The sequence below is a fragment of the Rhinoraja longicauda genome, chromosome 4, assembly GCF_053455715.1.
Source record: "Rhinoraja longicauda isolate Sanriku21f chromosome 4, sRhiLon1.1, whole genome shotgun sequence".
Taxonomy (NCBI): Eukaryota; Metazoa; Chordata; class Chondrichthyes; order Rajiformes; family Arhynchobatidae; genus Rhinoraja; species Rhinoraja longicauda.
This window is the reverse complement of record NC_135956.1, coordinates 74,293,239-74,312,100: the sequence shown is the minus strand read 5'-3', so window position 1 is coordinate 74,312,100 and position 18,862 is coordinate 74,293,239. Positions and strand designations below refer to the sequence as shown.

At 46.5% G+C, this 18,862-nt stretch overlaps 1 protein-coding gene across 2 annotated transcripts in view; it reads right to left on the bottom strand.

Moving 5' to 3' along the window:
• The window catches only part of LOC144592878 (protein spire homolog 1-like), a 160,254-nt gene that overhangs the window by 51,408 nt on the left and 89,984 nt on the right, over window positions 1-18,862 (bottom strand). For both annotated transcript variants that reach the window (XM_078398078.1, XM_078398079.1), the window contains exons 4-5: window positions 5,459-5,584; window positions 1,041-1,124 (exon numbers count right to left, since the gene is read on the bottom strand). In XM_078398078.1, the coding sequence (XP_078254204.1) occupies window positions 1,041-1,124; window positions 5,459-5,584 (210 nt within the window). The remainder of the gene's footprint in view (window positions 1-1,040; window positions 1,125-5,458; window positions 5,585-18,862) is intronic.

The following is an 18,862-nucleotide window of genomic DNA, read 5'->3' as shown; positions in this document are numbered from 1 at the left end:
CTTGATGGGCCGAATGGCCTAATTCTGCTCCTAGAACTTATGAACTTTCCAGAAACAAAGTGACCATTGTATATCATACTCTATTTTCAGCCCAGTCACCACCACCATTTTTGTAGATGTCTGTACATTAAGAAATTAGTTAGATGAACCATATTAATACAGTAAACCCTTGTTATTTCAAATTTTATTTCATATTTCAGATACAGCGCGGAAACAGGCCTTTTCGGCCCACCAAGTCCGCACCGCCCAGTGATCCCCGCACACTAACACTATCCTACACACACTAGGGACAGTTTTTTTTAAACATTTACCCAGCCAATTAACCTACATACCTGTACGCCTTTGGAGTGTGGGAGGAAACCGAAGATCTCGGAGAAAACCCACGCAGGTCACGGGGAGAATGTACAAACTCCTTACAGTACAGCACCCGTAGTCAGGATCGAACCTGAGTCTCCGGCGCTGCATTCGCTGTAAGGCAGCAACTCTACCGTTGCGCCACCTTAACGGACCATTGGGGATGGGAGGGGAGGGGGTGTCTGTTATTGCCGATTATTCACAATAACTGAATAGGGATCAGCGATTAATATTGTATAAGTAGCAGAGGCAAAGAACTGCAGATGCTGGTTAATACACGCTAAGGACACAAGTGCTGGAGTAACTCAGCGGGTCGGGCAGCATCCCTGGAGAACATGGATAGGTGACGTTACAGGTCGAAACCCTTCTTCAGACTCTCAGTCTGAAACTGGGCCTGGGATCCATGCGAGTTTGTTACAGCTCCGCCCTGCTGGTGGGCGGGGGGATCGGCGGAGTCAATGGTCGCGGCCAGAAGCCGGCTGCACTGCAGGCAAGGGTCGGTCCATGGCAGTGGCGACAGCAGGCACTGCCTGGAAGTGACCGGGGAGGTGGTGCGAGCTGGGGGTGGCGGTGAAGGCCGGTAGACGTGTCCGCCATAACCAAAATCCATTGTGAAGAGGTCCGTAACAACCACGGTTCACGGTATAAAGAAGTCGGATGCCGAGCGCTTAATGGCGGCAACTTACCCAGTCAAAGTTGTTGAGCTCATCCAGCTCCATGTTGGGTTGGCAGCTCACGTCCTTGTTCACTCCCTGCATCCACTTTAGATTCTGCCAATTAACACCAACATGTTAGGATGATCAAACCATACAATGGCACAGTGCTGGAGGTGGCCATTCTGCCCATCGCACCCGTGCCAGCTCTTGGACAGAGCTACACAGTTAGATCAGGCGTCGAGAGAGTGGATGTGGAAAGAATGTTTCCACCAGCGGGAGAGTCTAGGGCCAGAGGGCACGGTCTCAGAATAAAAGGACGCACCTTTAGAAAGGAGATGAGGAGGGATTTCTTTAGTCAAAAGATGATGAATCTGTGGAATTCATTACCCTGTGGAGGCCATTTCATTGGATATTTTTAAAGCAGAGATTGATGTTCTTGATCAGTAAGGACTGTGGGGAGAAGGCAGGAGAATGGGGTTGAGAGGGAAAATAGATCAGCCATGATCGAATGGTGGAGTAGACTCGATGGGCCGCGCGGCCTAATTCTGCTCCTATGTCCTATGGTCTTATTCCACCAGTTTACTAGGTTAATTCCCGGAATGGCGGGACTGTCATATGTTGAAAGACTGGAGCGACTAGGCTTGTATACACTGGAATTTAGAAGGATGAGAGGGGATCTTATCGAAACGTATAAGATTATTAAAGGGTTGGACACGTTAGAGGCAGGAAACATGTTCCCAATGTTGGGGGAGTCCAGAACAAGGGGCCACAATTTAAGAATAAGGGGTAGGCCATTTAGAACAGAGATGAGGAAAAACTTTTTCAGTCAGAGAGTTGTGAATCTGTGGAATTCTCTGCCTCAGAAGGCAGTGGAGGCCAATTCTCTGAATACATTCAAGAGAGAGCTAGATAGAGCTCTTAAGGATAGCGGAGTCAGGGGGTATGGGGAGAAAGCAGGAACGGGGTACTGATTGAGAATGATCAGCCATGATCACATTGAATGGCGGTGCTGGCTCGAAGGGCCGAATGGCCTCCTCCTGCACCTATTGTCTATTGTCTGCCTTCTTGTTCTATTGATCACTCTAAGCATAAGTGAGATCGAATCTATCAGAGAATTCTCTTTGGAACGGAACACGGTAGATTTTAGCCAGAAATCATGCCGAAAATGCTTACAGGACGGATAGCTTCTGTGGAGAGAGAGAAACATAGGAATCGTGGCGGTTCATTAGAGCTGGAAAAGTCAAGAAACAAGTTTCAGAGATAGAAGAGAATGGGATAGAGTGCGGAGCAAGATTGCCAAGGCAACAACTGCTTGACAAACCAGCGGTGAAAGGTGGAAGAGGAGGGGAAACAGTCAACAAACTGAAACTGATAATATCCAGCATAAAGAAAAAGTCCGGTTACCTGCAATTGGTGAAGTCAATATTGATTCCTAAGGTTTGGGTTTATTTTTGCCAGCAGTCCTTAAAAACCTGTCTGTACGTGGATATTATAGGTCTAGAGGGATATGGGCCAAACACAGGCAGGTGGGGCTAGTACAGCTGGGCATGTTGGTCGGTGTGGGCAGGTTGTGCTGAAGGGCCTGTTTACATGGTGTATGACTTGCACCTAGCTACAGTGAAAAGTTTTATTTTGCATGCTATCCAAACAAATCAGATGTACCACACATACTGTAGATACAATTAGTATCCAGTTGAAGCCTTTGGTGTTGTTGCCCCAATTTACATTGGGATTCTTCTGAACAGGGTGGGAGGCTAAAGGCAGAGAGGGAGAGATTAGAGTGGGAGTGGGAATTAGCGTAACGGGCAACTGGAAAGTCATGACCGACCCCGTGGACTGAATGGACATATTCCTCTAACGGACATCCAATCCGTTTGGTGTCCCCAACAACATTCAGAAGTCAGCAAGGTGGCCATCCAATGCAGTAGTGTAGGTGGGAAGATGGCGGAGCGGCACGGTGGCACAACGTTAGAGTTGCTGCCTTACAGCGCCAGAGACCCAGGTTCCATCCTGACTACGGGTGCTGTTTGTGCGGAGTTTGTACATTCTCCCTCTGACTGCGTGGGGTTTCGCCGGGTGCTCCAGTTTTCTCCTACATTTTAAAGACCTGCAGGTTTATAAGTTAATAAGCTAGATAGAGCTCTTAAGGATAGCGGAGTCAGGGGGTATGGGGAGAAGGCAGGAACGGGGTACTGATTGAGAATGATCAGCCATGATCACATTGAATGGCGGTGCTGGCTCGAAGGGCCGAATGGCCTCCTCCTGCACTTATTGTCTATTGTCTTCGGTATAAATTGTAAATTGTCCCTATTATGTTGGACAGTGGCACTGACCCACATCATATGCTTTGCAACTTCCGAAATAGGGATGTTAAAGGTGCTACAGAAATACAGATGTTCCTTTATCATAAGATCATAAGACATTCAAGCAGAATTAGGCCATTCGGCCCATCAAGCCCTACTCCATCATTCGATCATGGCTGATCAATTTTTCCTTCTCAACCCCATTCTTGCATTCTCCCTGTAATCTTTGAAGCCTGTTACTCATCAAGATCCTATCAATCTTTGCTTTAAAAATATCCAATGACTTGGCCTCCAGAGCCGTCTGTGGCAATGAATTCCACAGATTCACCATCTGCTGACGAAATAAATTCCTCCTCATCTCCTTTCTAAAGGTGCGTCCTTTTATTCTGAGGCTGTGCCCTCTGGTTCTAGACTCTCCCATTACGTCGACATTCTTATTAGGATCATTGAAAAAGCAATGATGTCTGATTTTAATACCAGAGTGGATGTAATGACTCAAATTATTACCTTTCATCAGAAGCTGACAGTTCAGCGCAGAAACCGGTAATTACTCAACAATTGGAAGGGAGAATCAGCAATCTCTATTTTGGGAATACTTCAAAGTATTAATTTTAACTAAATTATACTCTGAAGGTTGACTTGTGGTGTGTTCCTCTGCATGTAAGGCTCAGAGCCATATAACACAGGCCCTTCAGCCATGTGTTCATGCTGACAGTCAAATAACCATCTGCACTTTAAATGTTTTGATCGCCCTGTTATAGGGAAGATGTTGTTAAGCTTGAAAGGGTGCACAAAAGAGGACGTTGCCATGACACGAGGGCCTGAGCTATTGGGAGAGGTTGAGCAGGCTGGGCGTTTATTGAATAAGGGGTATGCCATTTTATTGTTTAAGAATAGAACGGAGATGAGGAAAAACCTTTTCACTCAGAGAGTTGTGAAGCTGTGGAATTCTCTGCCTCAGAAGGCAGTGGAGGCCAATACTCTGGATGCTTTCAAGAGAGAGCTAGATAGAGCTCTTAAGGATAGCAGAGTCAGGGGGTATGGGGAGAAGGCAAGAACGGGGTACTGATTGAGAATGATCAGCTATGATCACGGTGAATGGCGGTGCTGGCTTGAAGGGCCGAATGGCCTACTCCTGCATCTATTGTCTATTGTCTGTTTATTCCTAGGAGTGCAGGAAGCTGAGGGGTGATGTTATAGAAATGCATAAAATCATGAGGTGAATAGATTGGGGAAAAGACTGTACATTCACTTGCACACTTGATCTTGTATAGTTTGAGATGTACAAGATCATGAGAGGAATTAATCGGGAAAATGCACAGAGACTTTTAGCCAGTGTAGGGGAATCGAGAACCAGAGGACATAGGTTTAAGGTGAGGGGGGAAATATTTAATAGGAACCTGAGGGGTAACTGTTTTATACTCAAGGGGTGGTTGGTGTATGGAACAAGCAGCCGGAGGAGGTAATTGAGGCTGGTACTATCATAACGTTCAAGAAACATTTAGACAGGTACATGGATAGAACGGGTTTAGAGGGATATGGGCCAAACGCAGGAAGATGGTACTAGTGTAGATGGGGCATGTTGGCCAGCATGGACAAGCATAGAGGACTATACGATCCGTATATTGGGATATCAATATATATCAAAAATGGGAGATTATATGCAATGTAGAAATGAACCAGAAACAAATAAGTCTAGGATAATGTGTAAATAGTATAAGTCATACATGTTAATATATTTCTTGTTACAGGAAGCTACCGTGTAGTTTTATTTTAGTTTGGAGATGCAGCCTGGAAACAGGCCCTTCAGCCCACCAAGTCCAGGCCGATCTTCCCACCAGTTCTATGTTATCCCACTTTCTCACCAACTCCCAACACATTGGGGGCAATTTTACATACAAACCCAAGAGTCTTTGGCGATGTTGGACAAAACCAAAGCGCCCGGAGGAAACCCAGTGTATCACGGGGAGAACGTCCATACTCCACACGGAAAGCATCCAAGGTCAGGATCAGATCCGGGCCTCTGTCGCTGTGAAGCAACAGTTCTACCAGCTATGCCACTGAGCCGCCCTCGACGTGATTTCAGTGGCTTGACCAATGAGAAGCAACTGGGCAGGTTTGTCTGATGCAAACTGAAGCTCTTACCTCTTTAGCAGCTTTTATTTTGGCCAGGAAGGTTTGTAACTCCATGGATTCGGCAAAGAGCGCCCGGCACACGGCCTGGTAATGGTTCGGAGCCTCCGTTGGCGTCGTTAGGTGCGCAGCACACAGCTGAGAAGGATTTTTTAAAAAGGGACACTTTAGTTACGCACTTGTCATTTCTCCCGAATGCCAACCTACATTGTGTAAGGAGGAGCTGCAGATGCTGGTTTATTTCATACTGACGATAGACACAAAGTGCTGGAGAAACTCCGCGGGTCAGCTCCTCCCGTTTTGCTCAAGAATGAGAATGTTCCGGTTAACAAACGAGCATTCACGCTCCACCTGGCATGATGGCGCTTTGTGTAAAATTATTTTGTTAGCTGTGATCATGTATGTGGTGAGGGCTATGACCATTCAACACAAGAACACGCCAAAAAAATAAAACAATCCTACAGAAAGACACAAAGTGCTGGAGTATCTCAGCGGGTCAGGCAGCATCTCTGGAGACAAGGATAGGTGACCTTTCTGGTTGGGACCCTCCTAAACCATTCTTGCTACCTAAAGCCGGGTTTGTCCGGACTGACTGAGCAATGGAGAGTGTTCCTGGAAACTCTGACATAGTCAGTTTACCAATCTTCAGCGCCTGGCATCAATAAAAATAAAATCACTCTGTGCGTTTCCATTTTGCGCATTATTAAGACCCAACATTAGCTGCATGTACGATAGACACAAAATGCTGGAGTAACTCAGTGGGTCAGGCAGCATTTCAGGAGAGAAGGATTAGGTGATGTTTCAGGTTGAGACCCTTCTTCAGACCGAGCCCCAGTCTGAAGAAGGGTCTCGACTCGAAACGTCACCCATTGTAAGTTGTCCCTAGTGTGTAGGATACTGGTAGTGTATGGGTGATCATTGGTTTCCACGCTGTATCTCTAAACATCTTGCATCCCGCTTTCTTCCCCTTACTACCATCAGTCAGAAGAAGGATCCCGATCTGAAACGTCACCTGTCCATGAACTCCACGGACCCGACCCACTGAGTGCCTCCAGCACTTTGTGTTTTACTCCTGTCCATCTCGTTGGGTCACTCTGAAAGTACATGTCACAAGGGCTCTCGTGTAGTCATGGAGACAACACCTTGGCCCCACTTCACTTTGCAGCAAAATGGATGACCATTCCATTGGTCACTCCCAGTCCTGCCTGTTTCTGGGGACCAGCACAGGAACAGCCCCTTCGGCCCACAATATTTGTGCCAAACATGATGCCGAGACCAACTCTTATCTGCCTGCACATAATCCATTCCCTGCATATCCATGCGCCTATCCAAAAGCCTATTAAGTGCCACTATCGTATCTGTCTCAGACACCAACCTTGGCAATGCGTTCCTGGCACTCACCACCCTCTGTGTAAAAAACATCCTGTCCCACACATCTCCTTTAAACCTTAGATAGGCACAAAATACTGGAGTAACGCAGCGGGTCAGGTAGCATCTCTGGATAAAAATAGATTATGTTTTGGGTCGGAACACTTACATTTATCTCGAAGAAGGGTCACAACCTAAAAGGTCACCTACTTTTCTCCAGAGATGGTGCCTCATACACTGTTACTCCAGCATTTTGTGTTATTTTCCGTCTAAAGCAGCATCTGCACGTCCATTAAACATTGCCCCTCACACCTTAAAGCTATGCCCTCTAGTATTTGATATTCCCATCCAGGGAAATAGATTCCCACTGTCTGCCCCTCTCATAATTTTATACGTTTTTCTCAGGTCTCCCGCAACCTCTGGCATTCCAGGGAAAACAATCCAGGTCAGTCCAACCTCTCCCTGCAGCTGATACCCCCTAATCCAGGCAGCATTCTGGTAAAACGTATAAAACAAAGAACTGCAGCTACCGGTTTATACTAAAGAAGGACACAGAGTGCTGGAGTAACTCAGCAGGTCAGGCAGCAGCTCTGGAGAAAGGGAATGAGCGACGTTTCGGGTCGGGACCCTTCTTCAGTCTGACCTTCTTCAGTCTTCAGCAAGCCGAAGAAGGGTCCCGACCCAAAACATCACTCATCCTTCTCCTCCAGAGACGTTGCCTGAACCGCTGAGTTGCTCCAGCGCTTTGTGTCTGTCATTCTGGTAAACCATGACATTATGGGAGACCCCTACCACCCCAGCAACGGGCTGTTCCAGCTGCCACGGTCAGGCAAACGCCTCCGCTGTCACGCTGTGAAAACAGAGAGGATGAGATGGAGTTTCTTCCCACAGGCCATCAGGACTGTTAACTCTCATATCACCAAGGACTAATTTAATTTACTGTATTAATTTATTTTTTGTGTTAATAAAAAATATATAATTCTATTCTGTTTTGTAGTTTAGCACAATCCGCAGGCGTTGCCACTTTCATTTCACTGCACATCTTGTATTTGTATGTGACAAATAAAGTTGACTTGACAAGGGCTCAGTTTTTCTTCATATACTGCAGGTGAACAGTCGGGGGCGCCATTGAGCAGCACATTGCTGTTTTAATCCAAGCCCAGGTTTGCTGAAGTTGTTAGCAGTGTTCCCTGGCCACTTTACAGGTGTCAGCGTGTTAAAAGCGATTCATAAACTAAATGTTACAGAGACAAGGGTGTTGGAGATGCTCAGGCAGACCAAGTCAGAAGCTTTAGCGGACCACTCTCCTGACAACCCAACACCTTTCTTTCCATCATTAGCAAGGCATGTCAGAGGGTGTGTGACATCTCCCCACTTGCCAGGAAAGTACAGCTCCCACAATGCCTCATGACGTTCACCGCCATCCATGACACGGCAACATGTAGAGCAGAAGGACCTAGTAGCGCAGATACGCTGCGGGCACTGGATCTGTACGCGCTGGAGATTAGGACGAGGAGGGACCTCATTGAAACTTACCGAATAGTGAAAGGCCTGGATAGAGTGGATGTGGAGAGGATGTTTCCACTAGTGCGAGAGTCTAGGACTAGAGGCCACAGCCTCAGATTAAAAGGACATTTCTTTAGAAAGGAGATGAGGAGGAATTTCTTTAGTCAGAGGGTGGTGAATCTGTGGAATTCCTTGCCACAGACAGCTGTGGCAGCCATGTCAATGTGTGTTTTGAAGGCAGAGACAGATAGATTCTTGATTAGTATAGATTTCAGGCAGGAGAATGGGGTTGAGAGGGAAAGACAGATCAGCCATGATTGAATGACGGTGTAGACTTGATGGGCCGAATGGCCTAATTCTGCTCCTAGAACTTATGATCTGTGAGAGAGTGAGAATGAGTGTAAAAAAATTCTGCCCCACCAACAAATCCAATTTCAATGTAAGTGCATTAAGACAGAAATGTACGTAACTGAGTTACATAAACGAATAATGTGCGATTTCACTGCTAACAATAAGCAAGATTGTGCTGGCACGACTCTTAGTTTATCCAGGCTGCAGCTGAGATGTGCTTACTGATAAGGTGCACAATGCAAGAGACTTCTCATGGCTTCAGAGATGATCCTCGTTGAGTGTTACAGCAGGAGACAGTTTTGAATTAACTTGATAAAGTTGAGATTAAAAGTCATGAAAGGAAACAGTGAAGCCTGAAGACACGAGGGGAGAGATTTAAGACGGAAGCTTTTCACTCAAAGGGTAGTGTGTATCTGGAGTGAGACGCTGGAGGAAGCTGTAGAAGCAGATACAATTACGACTTTTAAAAGACATTTGGACGGTTAAATTGGTAGCAAGGGTTGAGGGGGCTATGAGTTAAAGGGGAAATGGCACTACCTTAGAATGCCAATCCATATCCCACCATTCCCTCTATGTTCTTCTTTAAAAGTCTCCTCCCCTTCAGAGAGCTTATTTTGTATACTCGCTTTGCTCAATGTTTATGGCTCAACCAACATGACTTTGTAAAGGTCGTCTGCTGATTATTACACTTCTGTTTTTATGAGGCTGTGTGCAATCTGCCAGCAGTCACCTTCAACACTGACGAGGGACAGGCAGAGAGCATGGAAACTGGTCCTTTGGCCCAACTTGTCCACTCTGACCAAAATGCCCCATTTTCACTAGTCCCACTTGCCTGCATTTGGCCCACATCCTTCTAAACCTTTCCTATCCACGTACCTGTCCAAATGCCTTTTAAATGTTGTGATAGTACCTGCCTCAACTATCTAAAATGTTCATGGGTCCATAGAGTTGGGAAGGTCATGGGCTGTAAAAGTTGCTAGTAAAATGTAGATCCCACACTCTTCATATTTTGTTTTCTTTCAACATAGGAGGCCGCCATTTGGTCATTGTGTTTTTGCTGGATCTCAGCGCACACTCCGATCCCCAACTCATTTCCCCTTGACCTATTCTCTCTCACAAACAAGGCTCATCACTGATCCTCCCACCACACACCTGCAACTAGGGAGTCATTTACAGCAGCCATTGAACCCATCAACCAGCAGGTCTTTGGGACATGGGAGAGTATCCAGGGATGATCCAAACAGTCATAGGAAGAACATGCAAACACCACGCAGAGTGCCGGAGGTCGGGGCTGAACCCAGGTCTCCAGTGCTGTGAAGCAGTGGCTCTTTTGTTTTCTTTTTAAAAATAAACTCCATGCAGAATTAAAAAGATATATATTTTTAAAATTCAAAATACTGTGCAAGACCTCTTTTTACAATCTGCATTATTACTAGTGTCATAATCGGTAGTGTTACCTCCTCCTTTATTCTTTACACAAAAAACCTTTGCCGCCCATGTGGCCCCCTGGGGTTAGGGGTGTCCAGAGGGCCACTGTCCAGCAACGGAAGGACCCTAGACTGTGGTCGTTCCCGGCAGTGCCTTGGCGTTGGCTGCACCGAGCCTCAGTGCGGTCCTCAGCACCTACTCCCGCAGTCTGTCAGCGGCTCTACCAGCTGCCACACTGCGTCGCCAAAGATCTTCAGAAATTTGGATAGTTGGGAGATCAGAAGAGGGCCTGAGCTAAAGGGGGAGGTCGAGCTGCCTTGGAGCGCAGGAGGACGACGGGTGATTTTATAGAGGTGTAAAAGATCATGAGAGGAATAGATTGGGTAAAGGCACAGAGTCTCGTGCCCAGAGTAGGGGAATTGAGAACCAGAGGACATAGGCTTACGGTGAGGGGGGGGAAATATTTTAAAGGAACCTGAGTGGTAACTTTTTCACACAAAGGGTAGTGGATGTACGAAAGGAGCTGCCGGAGTAGTTGAGGCAGGTACTATCGCAATGTAAAAGAAACATTTAGACAGGTACATGGATAGGATAGGTTTAGAGGGATAGAAACATAGAAACATAGAAAATAGGTGCAGGAGTAGGCCATTCGGCCCTTCGAGCCTGCACCGCCATTCAATATGATCATGGCTGATCATCCAGCTCAGTAGCCTGTACCTGCCTTCTCTCCATACCCCCTGATCCCTTTAGCAAAAAGGGCCACATCTAACTCCCTCTTAAATATAGCCAATGAACTGGCCTCAACTACCTTCTGTGGCAAAGAATTCCACAGACTCACCACTCTCTGTGTGAAGAAATGTTTTCTCATCTCGGTCCTAAAAGACTTCCCCCTTATCCTTAAGCTGTGACCCCTGGTTCTGGACTCCCCCAACATCGGGAACAATCTTCCCGCATCTAGCCTCTCCAACCCCTTAAGAATTTTATATGTTTCTATAAGATCCCCCCTCAGTCTTCTAAATTCCAGCGAGTACAAGCCCAGTCTATCCAGTCTTTCCTCGTATGAAAGTCCCGCCATCCCAGGGATATGGGCCAAAAGCAGGCAGGTGGGACTAGGGCAGATGGGGCATGTTTGTCGGTGTTGGCAAGTTGAGCTGAAGGGCCTGTTTCCATACTGTATGACTCTATGACTCCAGGTGGGGATTGGACGGGGGGAGTGGGCACGGTGGAGGATCAGCCACAATGATGCCAAATGGTGGACAAGGTTGAAAGGACAACGTGGACTTGCCCTGGTTCAAATCCTTATGCTTTTAAGGGATTAAACTAAAATCTAGCTCACAGCATCATGGCTTAGACTAAATATGACCATAATTTTGAATAATTACCTCACAGCTGGGTGAAATCTTCACTCCAACCCTACGCAGTAAATATTCTATATATATATCACACATTGCGTTACCCAATTCCTGGAGTGTCAAATCTAAAGAGTCATAGAGGCATCCAGCACAGAAACAGGCCCTTCAGCCCAACTCATCCATGCCGACCAAGATGCCCCAACTATGCCAGTCCCATTTGTCCTCGTTTGGCCCATATCCCTCTAAACCTTCTCCATCTTTAATTCTATCTTTAATCTGACTTTATTGGACTCTATCTTGCACTAAACGTTATACCCTTTATTCTACCGTATATCTGGACACTGTGATTGTAATCAGGTATAGTCTTTTCGCTGACTGCATAGCATACAACTCTCAGAAACTCACCTTGATCCGATTTATAGTAAGGCACATTCAACAACACGGAATACAAACGTGCTGCTTTATTCCTCCATCCGTTATATCCCACCAACATGTGTCTTCTGACCTTTGCAACTCAGTAACACTTAAATACAACAATGTCAGTTTCCATGACATCCCTCCATTGTCAAACAAAAAGGATTTCCCCAACATCGTATTGTAAACTGAACCTCGCAATGCCATTTAGAATATGGTATTCGTTACATTGCTAATAGAAACATAGAAACATAGAAAATAGGTGCAGGAGTAGGCCATTCGGCCCTTCGAGCCTGCACCGCCATTCAATATGATCATGGCTGATCATCCAACTCAGTATCCCGTACCTGCCTTCTCTCCATACCCCCCTGATCCCTTTAGCCACAAGGGCCACATCTAACTCCCTCTTAAATATAGCCAATTAACTGGGAGGAAACCGAAGATCTCGGAGAAAACCCACGCAGGTCACGGGGAGAACGTACAAACTCCGTACAGACGGCGCCCGTAGTCAGGATCGAGCCTGAATATCCGGCGCTGCATTCGCTGTAAGGCAGCAACTCTACCGCTGCGCCACCGTGCCGCCCGTCATTCCACATCTTTTTCCATCCCTGGCCACCAGACTTCTGCACAGAGATTTTGTATGGTTTCAACAACTGCTAAATGACCGTCATGAGTCAATGCGATCATACTTTGATCTCAGCATTGTTTGCACTACGATCCTGTTTCCTCTCAGAACACACCTTCCAATTGTGCATTGTTAATCTATGATAGCTGCAGACGTGCTGCGTGGACACTCCCAGTCACCTCTCTGGATCCGCTCTCTAACATCCTGTAGTTCCGGATCGTTGTCCGACTCTTCTTCTATTTCACTTGTCCTCATTGCTCTTGGTGTGGAGTGAACTGGAGCAAATCGTACAGATGATTCTGCTTCTGTCTCCCGGTGTGGACCCCTGCAGCTTGTCTACATTCAGCAATCTGGATAACCAGTCAGCTACGTAGGTCTTTCCAGCGACGCGGATCACTCTGTGTTCGTACTGCTGGAGTCTAGGCACCCTTCTTTCAATCCGGTTTGGAGGGGAGAGATCGTCACCAGCAGTTTGTGGTCTGTCCACAAGTCAAACTCAATGCCATGCAATTATGCATGAAAGTGTTCACATGCCCACACAAAGCAAAAGTCTCCTCTTCTGTCTGGGAGTATCCTCTTCCACTCCAGTCAATGACCTGCTACTTGTCCCGCATGCTTCTGTACAAGTACTGCTCCTATCCCCACTGGACTTGCATCTGCAATAACTTAGGTTGGTGCCTTTGGATCATAGTATCCCAACGTAGGGGGGCTCATCAAACTCTATTTTAACATCTTTGTTCTGGGCCAAACACAAAGTGCACATTCTTGCTTGTCACCTTCCTCAGTGGCTCTGCCACAGCAGCTATGTTTGGAATAAACCTTGCCCAAAAATACACCAAACCAAGTAAACTCCTTCCTTCAGTTGCACCTCCTGGTTCTCGAACTTCTGCCACAGCCCTCAGCTGGAATGATGCCATTATTGGGCAACTTGTGGCCCATCAACACCACTTCTGAGACACCAAGCAAACATTTATCCGCATTCACTGTCAATCCATCAGCCTTCAACTGAGCTCGTGTCTGCCTGAATCTCTCCTCGTGTTCCTCACGTGTGGTACCATGAATCATGATATCTGAGAATGTTTCCAATTCCAGGAGTCCCTTGAATTACCTTGTGAATTTCATATTGGTAAATCTCTGGCGCTGCATTGACTCCAAACAACAACCTCTTATATCGGTGCAGTCCGCAATGTGTGACAAAAGTAGTTATTTTCCTTGACTCTGGGTCTAACTCCACCTGATGATAGCCCCACTTTAGGTCGAGCTTTGACAATACTTTGCTTGTAGATAGCTCTTGTTGAACCTCATCGACAGTAGGTATAGGGTGTCTCTCGTATTATTGCCTCATTTACTCATCTCAGGTCCACGCAAAGCCTTATCTCTCCGTGTGGTTTTGGTACTAATACAACTGGACTGACCCATGGCGTCGATTCTTCAACAGGTTCAATGATATCCTGTTCAATGAGCTCTTGGATCTTGGCCTCAACCTTTTCCCTTATTCCAAACGGAGCTCTGCCCATTGGTTGTGCTACAGGCTTAATATTTGGGACTACGTTGAGTTTGCTTGACAATCACGCAATTTTCCAATGCCTTCCAATACTGGCTTGAACTTCTTTAAGTTTGCACATGACTTCAGTGAGTTCACATTTATCCCAATGTGTAGCACGCCTAATGCTTGGGCAGCCTCTCGACTCATGAGTGGCTCTCCTTTCTCCTCGATGACCACAAATTCAGCCATTGTGTGCTTATCAAGTGGACTGCCTTGAAACATCCAAGAAATCTGGAGTGGTTTTGATGATGTAGAAGGATACAATTTCTTCTCACACTTCCTTGAAGTGCATTTTATCTTAATCCATTTTAAGTCTTCCCACTGTGCTCTAACGATAACATTGCTATCACTTCCAGAGTCTACTATGATGTCGACTTCCACACCTCCAATTCTCACTGTGCTTGTTGTTGAGCAGAAGCAGATCCTTCATCCATCCGTGTTTCATCACGTTTCCATTCACACAAGCTTTCATCAACGGCGTAAATGTTGACAGTATCCACCTCTCTTTGGTTTGCCTGGGGCTCGACACTGCGTTGCAAAATGGTCTTTGCCCCCCCCCCAACACTTTCTGCATATTTAACCCCTGGCAGGGCAGCATGCATCTTTGCCCAAATGATTAAAATTCTCACATCTAAAGCACTCACAGTCATCCACAGCTTTGGAATGACCCTTACCATAGAAACATAAAAAATAGGTGCTGGAGGATGCCATTTGGCCCTTCGAGCCAGCACCGCCATTCATTGTGATCATGGCTGATTATCTACAGTCAGTAACCCGTGCCTGCCTTCTCCCCATAGCCCCCAGATTCCACTAGCCCCCAGAGCTCTATGTAACTCTCTTTTAAATTCATCCAGTGAATTGGCCTCCACTGCCCTCTGTGGCAGAGAATTCCACAAATTCACAACTCTCTGGTTGAAAAAGTGTTTTCTCACCTCAGTTTTAAATGGCCTCCCCTTTATTCTAAGACTGTGGCCCCTGGTTCTGGACTCCCCCAACATTGGGAACATTTTTCCTGCATCTAGCTTGTCCAGTCCTTTTATAATTTTATACATTTCTATAAGATCCCCTCTCATTCCAGTGAATTCCATGTACCATTTCAATGTCCCTTGAGAGTGCCAGTAGGTGTCATCTTGTTAACGTGGCTTCCTCCATCCAATCTCATGGTCTGAAACTGGGTTTCCACGGCTTCAAATGTAGCGGCAGTTGTCAGTGGTTTCACAAATGTTAGCGTGTCACCTTTCTCCAGCAACTTGCGTCCCAAGCCATTTAATATACATCTTTGTACAACCTGATCTCTGATTTGATTCTCCAACTCAGCTCCATAGTTGCAGCCTTCAGAAACGTGACGCTTTCTTGTGACAAACAGAGCAATGCTTTCCCCCTCTCTCTCATCTGTGGCGGAATACATGTCCTGGAAATGTAGCATTTGTTCGTCCCACGAAGTCGCAACAGCCATTGCATAATCCGCTTTGCCTCCTGTCTCTCGAAGCATCCTGAAAGTCTCCAGTGCTGTACAACAGCAGTGCTCTCTGTCCTGTGAGCTGTACCAGCGTTGCCCCATCGACAAACAGTCGCAGGCTGTCTGCGTGGGCATCAAATTCCTCTGATCACGCCCCCCCCAATGTTCACTTGCCACACTCACGGCCCCACTCGGGTCGAATGGATTCAAACCTCTCATCTCAGCTGCTCCAACTCCACTGAAAAACCATATCTGCTTCAAAAGTTGAACTACACAATCCCTAGTTCGTCCTCGTCGCCAATGTCGGATCCTCACCTTGATCCAATTATAATAAACAAGCATTCAGCAACACTGACTACAAACAAACGTGATGTTTTATTCCTTCATCCGTTATATCCTGGCAACATGTGCCCTCTGACCTTTCTGACTCAGAGGAACACTTAAATACAACGTCATTTTCCATGACAACAACATAAAACTTTTCACTATACCTCAGTACACATGACAATAACAAACCAAACTATCCATTGAAAGGGGTTTCTGTGCCTCTACTCCTCGTGCAATAAGCGCTCAGAGTTGCCATGGCAACCAGGCCGGCCTCTCCTTCCCCCTCTCGTGGCCGCAACCTTTAGCTTCTTCTGCCATCCGTGGTAACGGGGATTACTTCAACAGAGGCCTAGCATGAAAGGCTTCAATGTATCCCGCCTTGATCATAAAGAATCCAGCGTACATGGCAACATAAAAACATTGGCCATGAAGTTTATTTATTCAGTGACCTGAAGGAACAGCTGGCAGTAAATCTAGCATTATTTGCTGAAGTTTGAAAACGGGCTTCAATGACTGTAAAATTAAATTAGCCTCACAGATCATTAATCTAATAATTCAGGCATCGGTCTTCCGGGTCACCTGCTGCGCTCGAAGGCTGAAACTGCCAAATCCTCAGGAAGGTCTGTAGAGCCTTTAAAGCATCAAATATTAATCACCAGGAATTGCTGCACGCAACCCATGGAAGAAAATTGATGCAGCGCATTAAAAATGTGCAATATATTTATTTAATGTGGCTCCTTCATCTCGTAATGATTGAAAATGTTAAAAAGCAAAGGATGTTTCCACTGCCGGCGAGGAGCATCCCAGTCAGACGTTGTTCATGTTCTAACTGGTGGGGGAAGCTGCAAGCCACGAGTCTTTTTTTTAGATTTAGATTTAGAGGTACAGCACGGAAACAGGCCCTTCGGCCCACTGGGTCCGCGCCGCCCAGCGATCCCCCCACATTAACACTATCCTACACACCCTAGGGACAATTTTTACATTTGCCCAGCCAATTAACCTACAAACCTGTACGTCTTTGGAGTGGGGGAGGAAACCGAAGATCTCGGAGAAAACCCACGCAGGTCACGGGGAGAACGTACAAACTCCGTACAGACGGCGCCCGTAGTCAGGATCAAACCCGAGTCTCCGGCGCTGCATTCGCTGTAAGGCAGCAACTCTACCGCTCCGCCACCGTGCCGCCACTGGGCAGGTCACGTGGTCAGGTCACGTGGTCAGTGAGGAGAGGGCAAAGCAACTGTACGTGGGAGTTCATGTGGTTTAACCCTCAAACCAATGTTGGCAACTTGTTGATGAAAATTATAGAAACAAAGAACCGGAGACGCCGGTTAACACCCAAAAGGACACAAAGTGTTATTGTTTTGTGTTGGTTGCGATTGAGTGTGAAATTGCTTTTTTTTATTGCTCTATTGCTGGACTGTGGGTGACCTTTCATTTCAATGCACATTTCATTTCATGTGTATGTGACAAATAAACTCGACTTGACTTGACTTGGGGTAACTCAGCAGGTCAGGCAGCATGTCTGGAGAACGTGGATAGGTGACGTTGTGGGACGAGACCCTTCCTCAGACTCAGATAGCATGAAGAAGGGTCTTGATCCAAAACATTACCCATCCATGTTGAGTCTGAAGAAGGGTCCCGACACGCTCCCTGACCTGCTGAGTTGCTCTAACCCCTTTGCCAAGCAGCTACCTCCCCTCCCTGTTATCAGGCTTCTGAACGGTAAGCTAGGGCACTGTCCGATTCACCTCTTGAGGACATTAGACTTTATCTACGAAACTGATGCGCTACAATGCTGAGAACTAAATTCGGCACTCTGTATCTTCCCCCTAGCTCTGCCTATAGTCCTCAAGTTTGAACTGGATGTATTTATGTATAGTATTATCTTACTTCACTGGATAGCATGCAAAACAAAGCCTTTCACTGTACCACAGTACACATGACAATAATAAACCTAAACATTGGATGTGCAAGAATATGAGGGGCATGGATGAAATGAATAGTCTTTTTCCCCCCGCAGTGAAGGAGTCTAAAACTGGAGGGTATAGGATTAGGGTGAGAGGGCAAAATAATTAAGAGGCTTGCTCCACCTATTGCACTTGTTTGGACTGAATTATCTGATCCGTTTGGATAGCATGCAAAGCAAAGCTTTTCACTGTACCTTGGAACAACGTGACAAATCTAAACCTAAACCATCTGAGAGGGGTTGGTGAATCACTTTGTGTTCTGGAATGGGGAGGTAGCTTTATGAAAATAAAAAAAATAATTACGGGCCAAGGATCTTTGACATGAAACGTTAACTCTGTGTCTTTTGGCAAAGGCGTGGCCTGACCCGCTGAGTATTTCCAGCATTTAATCATTTCTTGCATCTGAAATGTAACACCACCTGGTTGGGACTTCTCAAGCCAAGGCTCTTCTTTACACTTGGCCGGATGTCACACATTGACATCCGCGCTGGGAAATAGTAGTCGGCATTCATTGTCTGTCCCCAGACTTAACGACAGGCCCCGGCCGGCAGCCGCCCCTGTACCTGATCAGTACAGCCAGGTAAAATTGAACAGAGTGAAAGCAGAGGGTGAAGCCAGAGTCATAGAGTCGTACAGTGCGGAAACAGGCCCTTCACCACCAACATGTCGAATCTACATTAGTCCTAATGGCCTGCGTTTAGCCCATATATCTATATACTAAAACTCTCGTTTGTTTGTTTGTTTGTTTGTTCCTGAACTACAACCAAAATGGTACACGATAGCCCAACAATTTAGGCCCACCTTACTCACCGCCGTCCCTTTGGTGCTAATGGAAGAAGTTTCATTGAAATAGGTGTTACATTTTTAAAGCTATTCACATTTTAAAGTTGAAATCTATCTCCTGGGGGGGGGGGGGGGAGCGAGGGAGGGGGGCGGAGGGAGGGGGAAGAGGGAGGGGAGAGGGGGAGGGGAGGAGGGTGGGGGAAGTGGGGGGGGGAGGGGGGAAGGAGAGGGTGCTGTACCAATGTAGGAGATTTTTGGGCCCAACGGGTCCACTTGGTCTAGTATCCCTC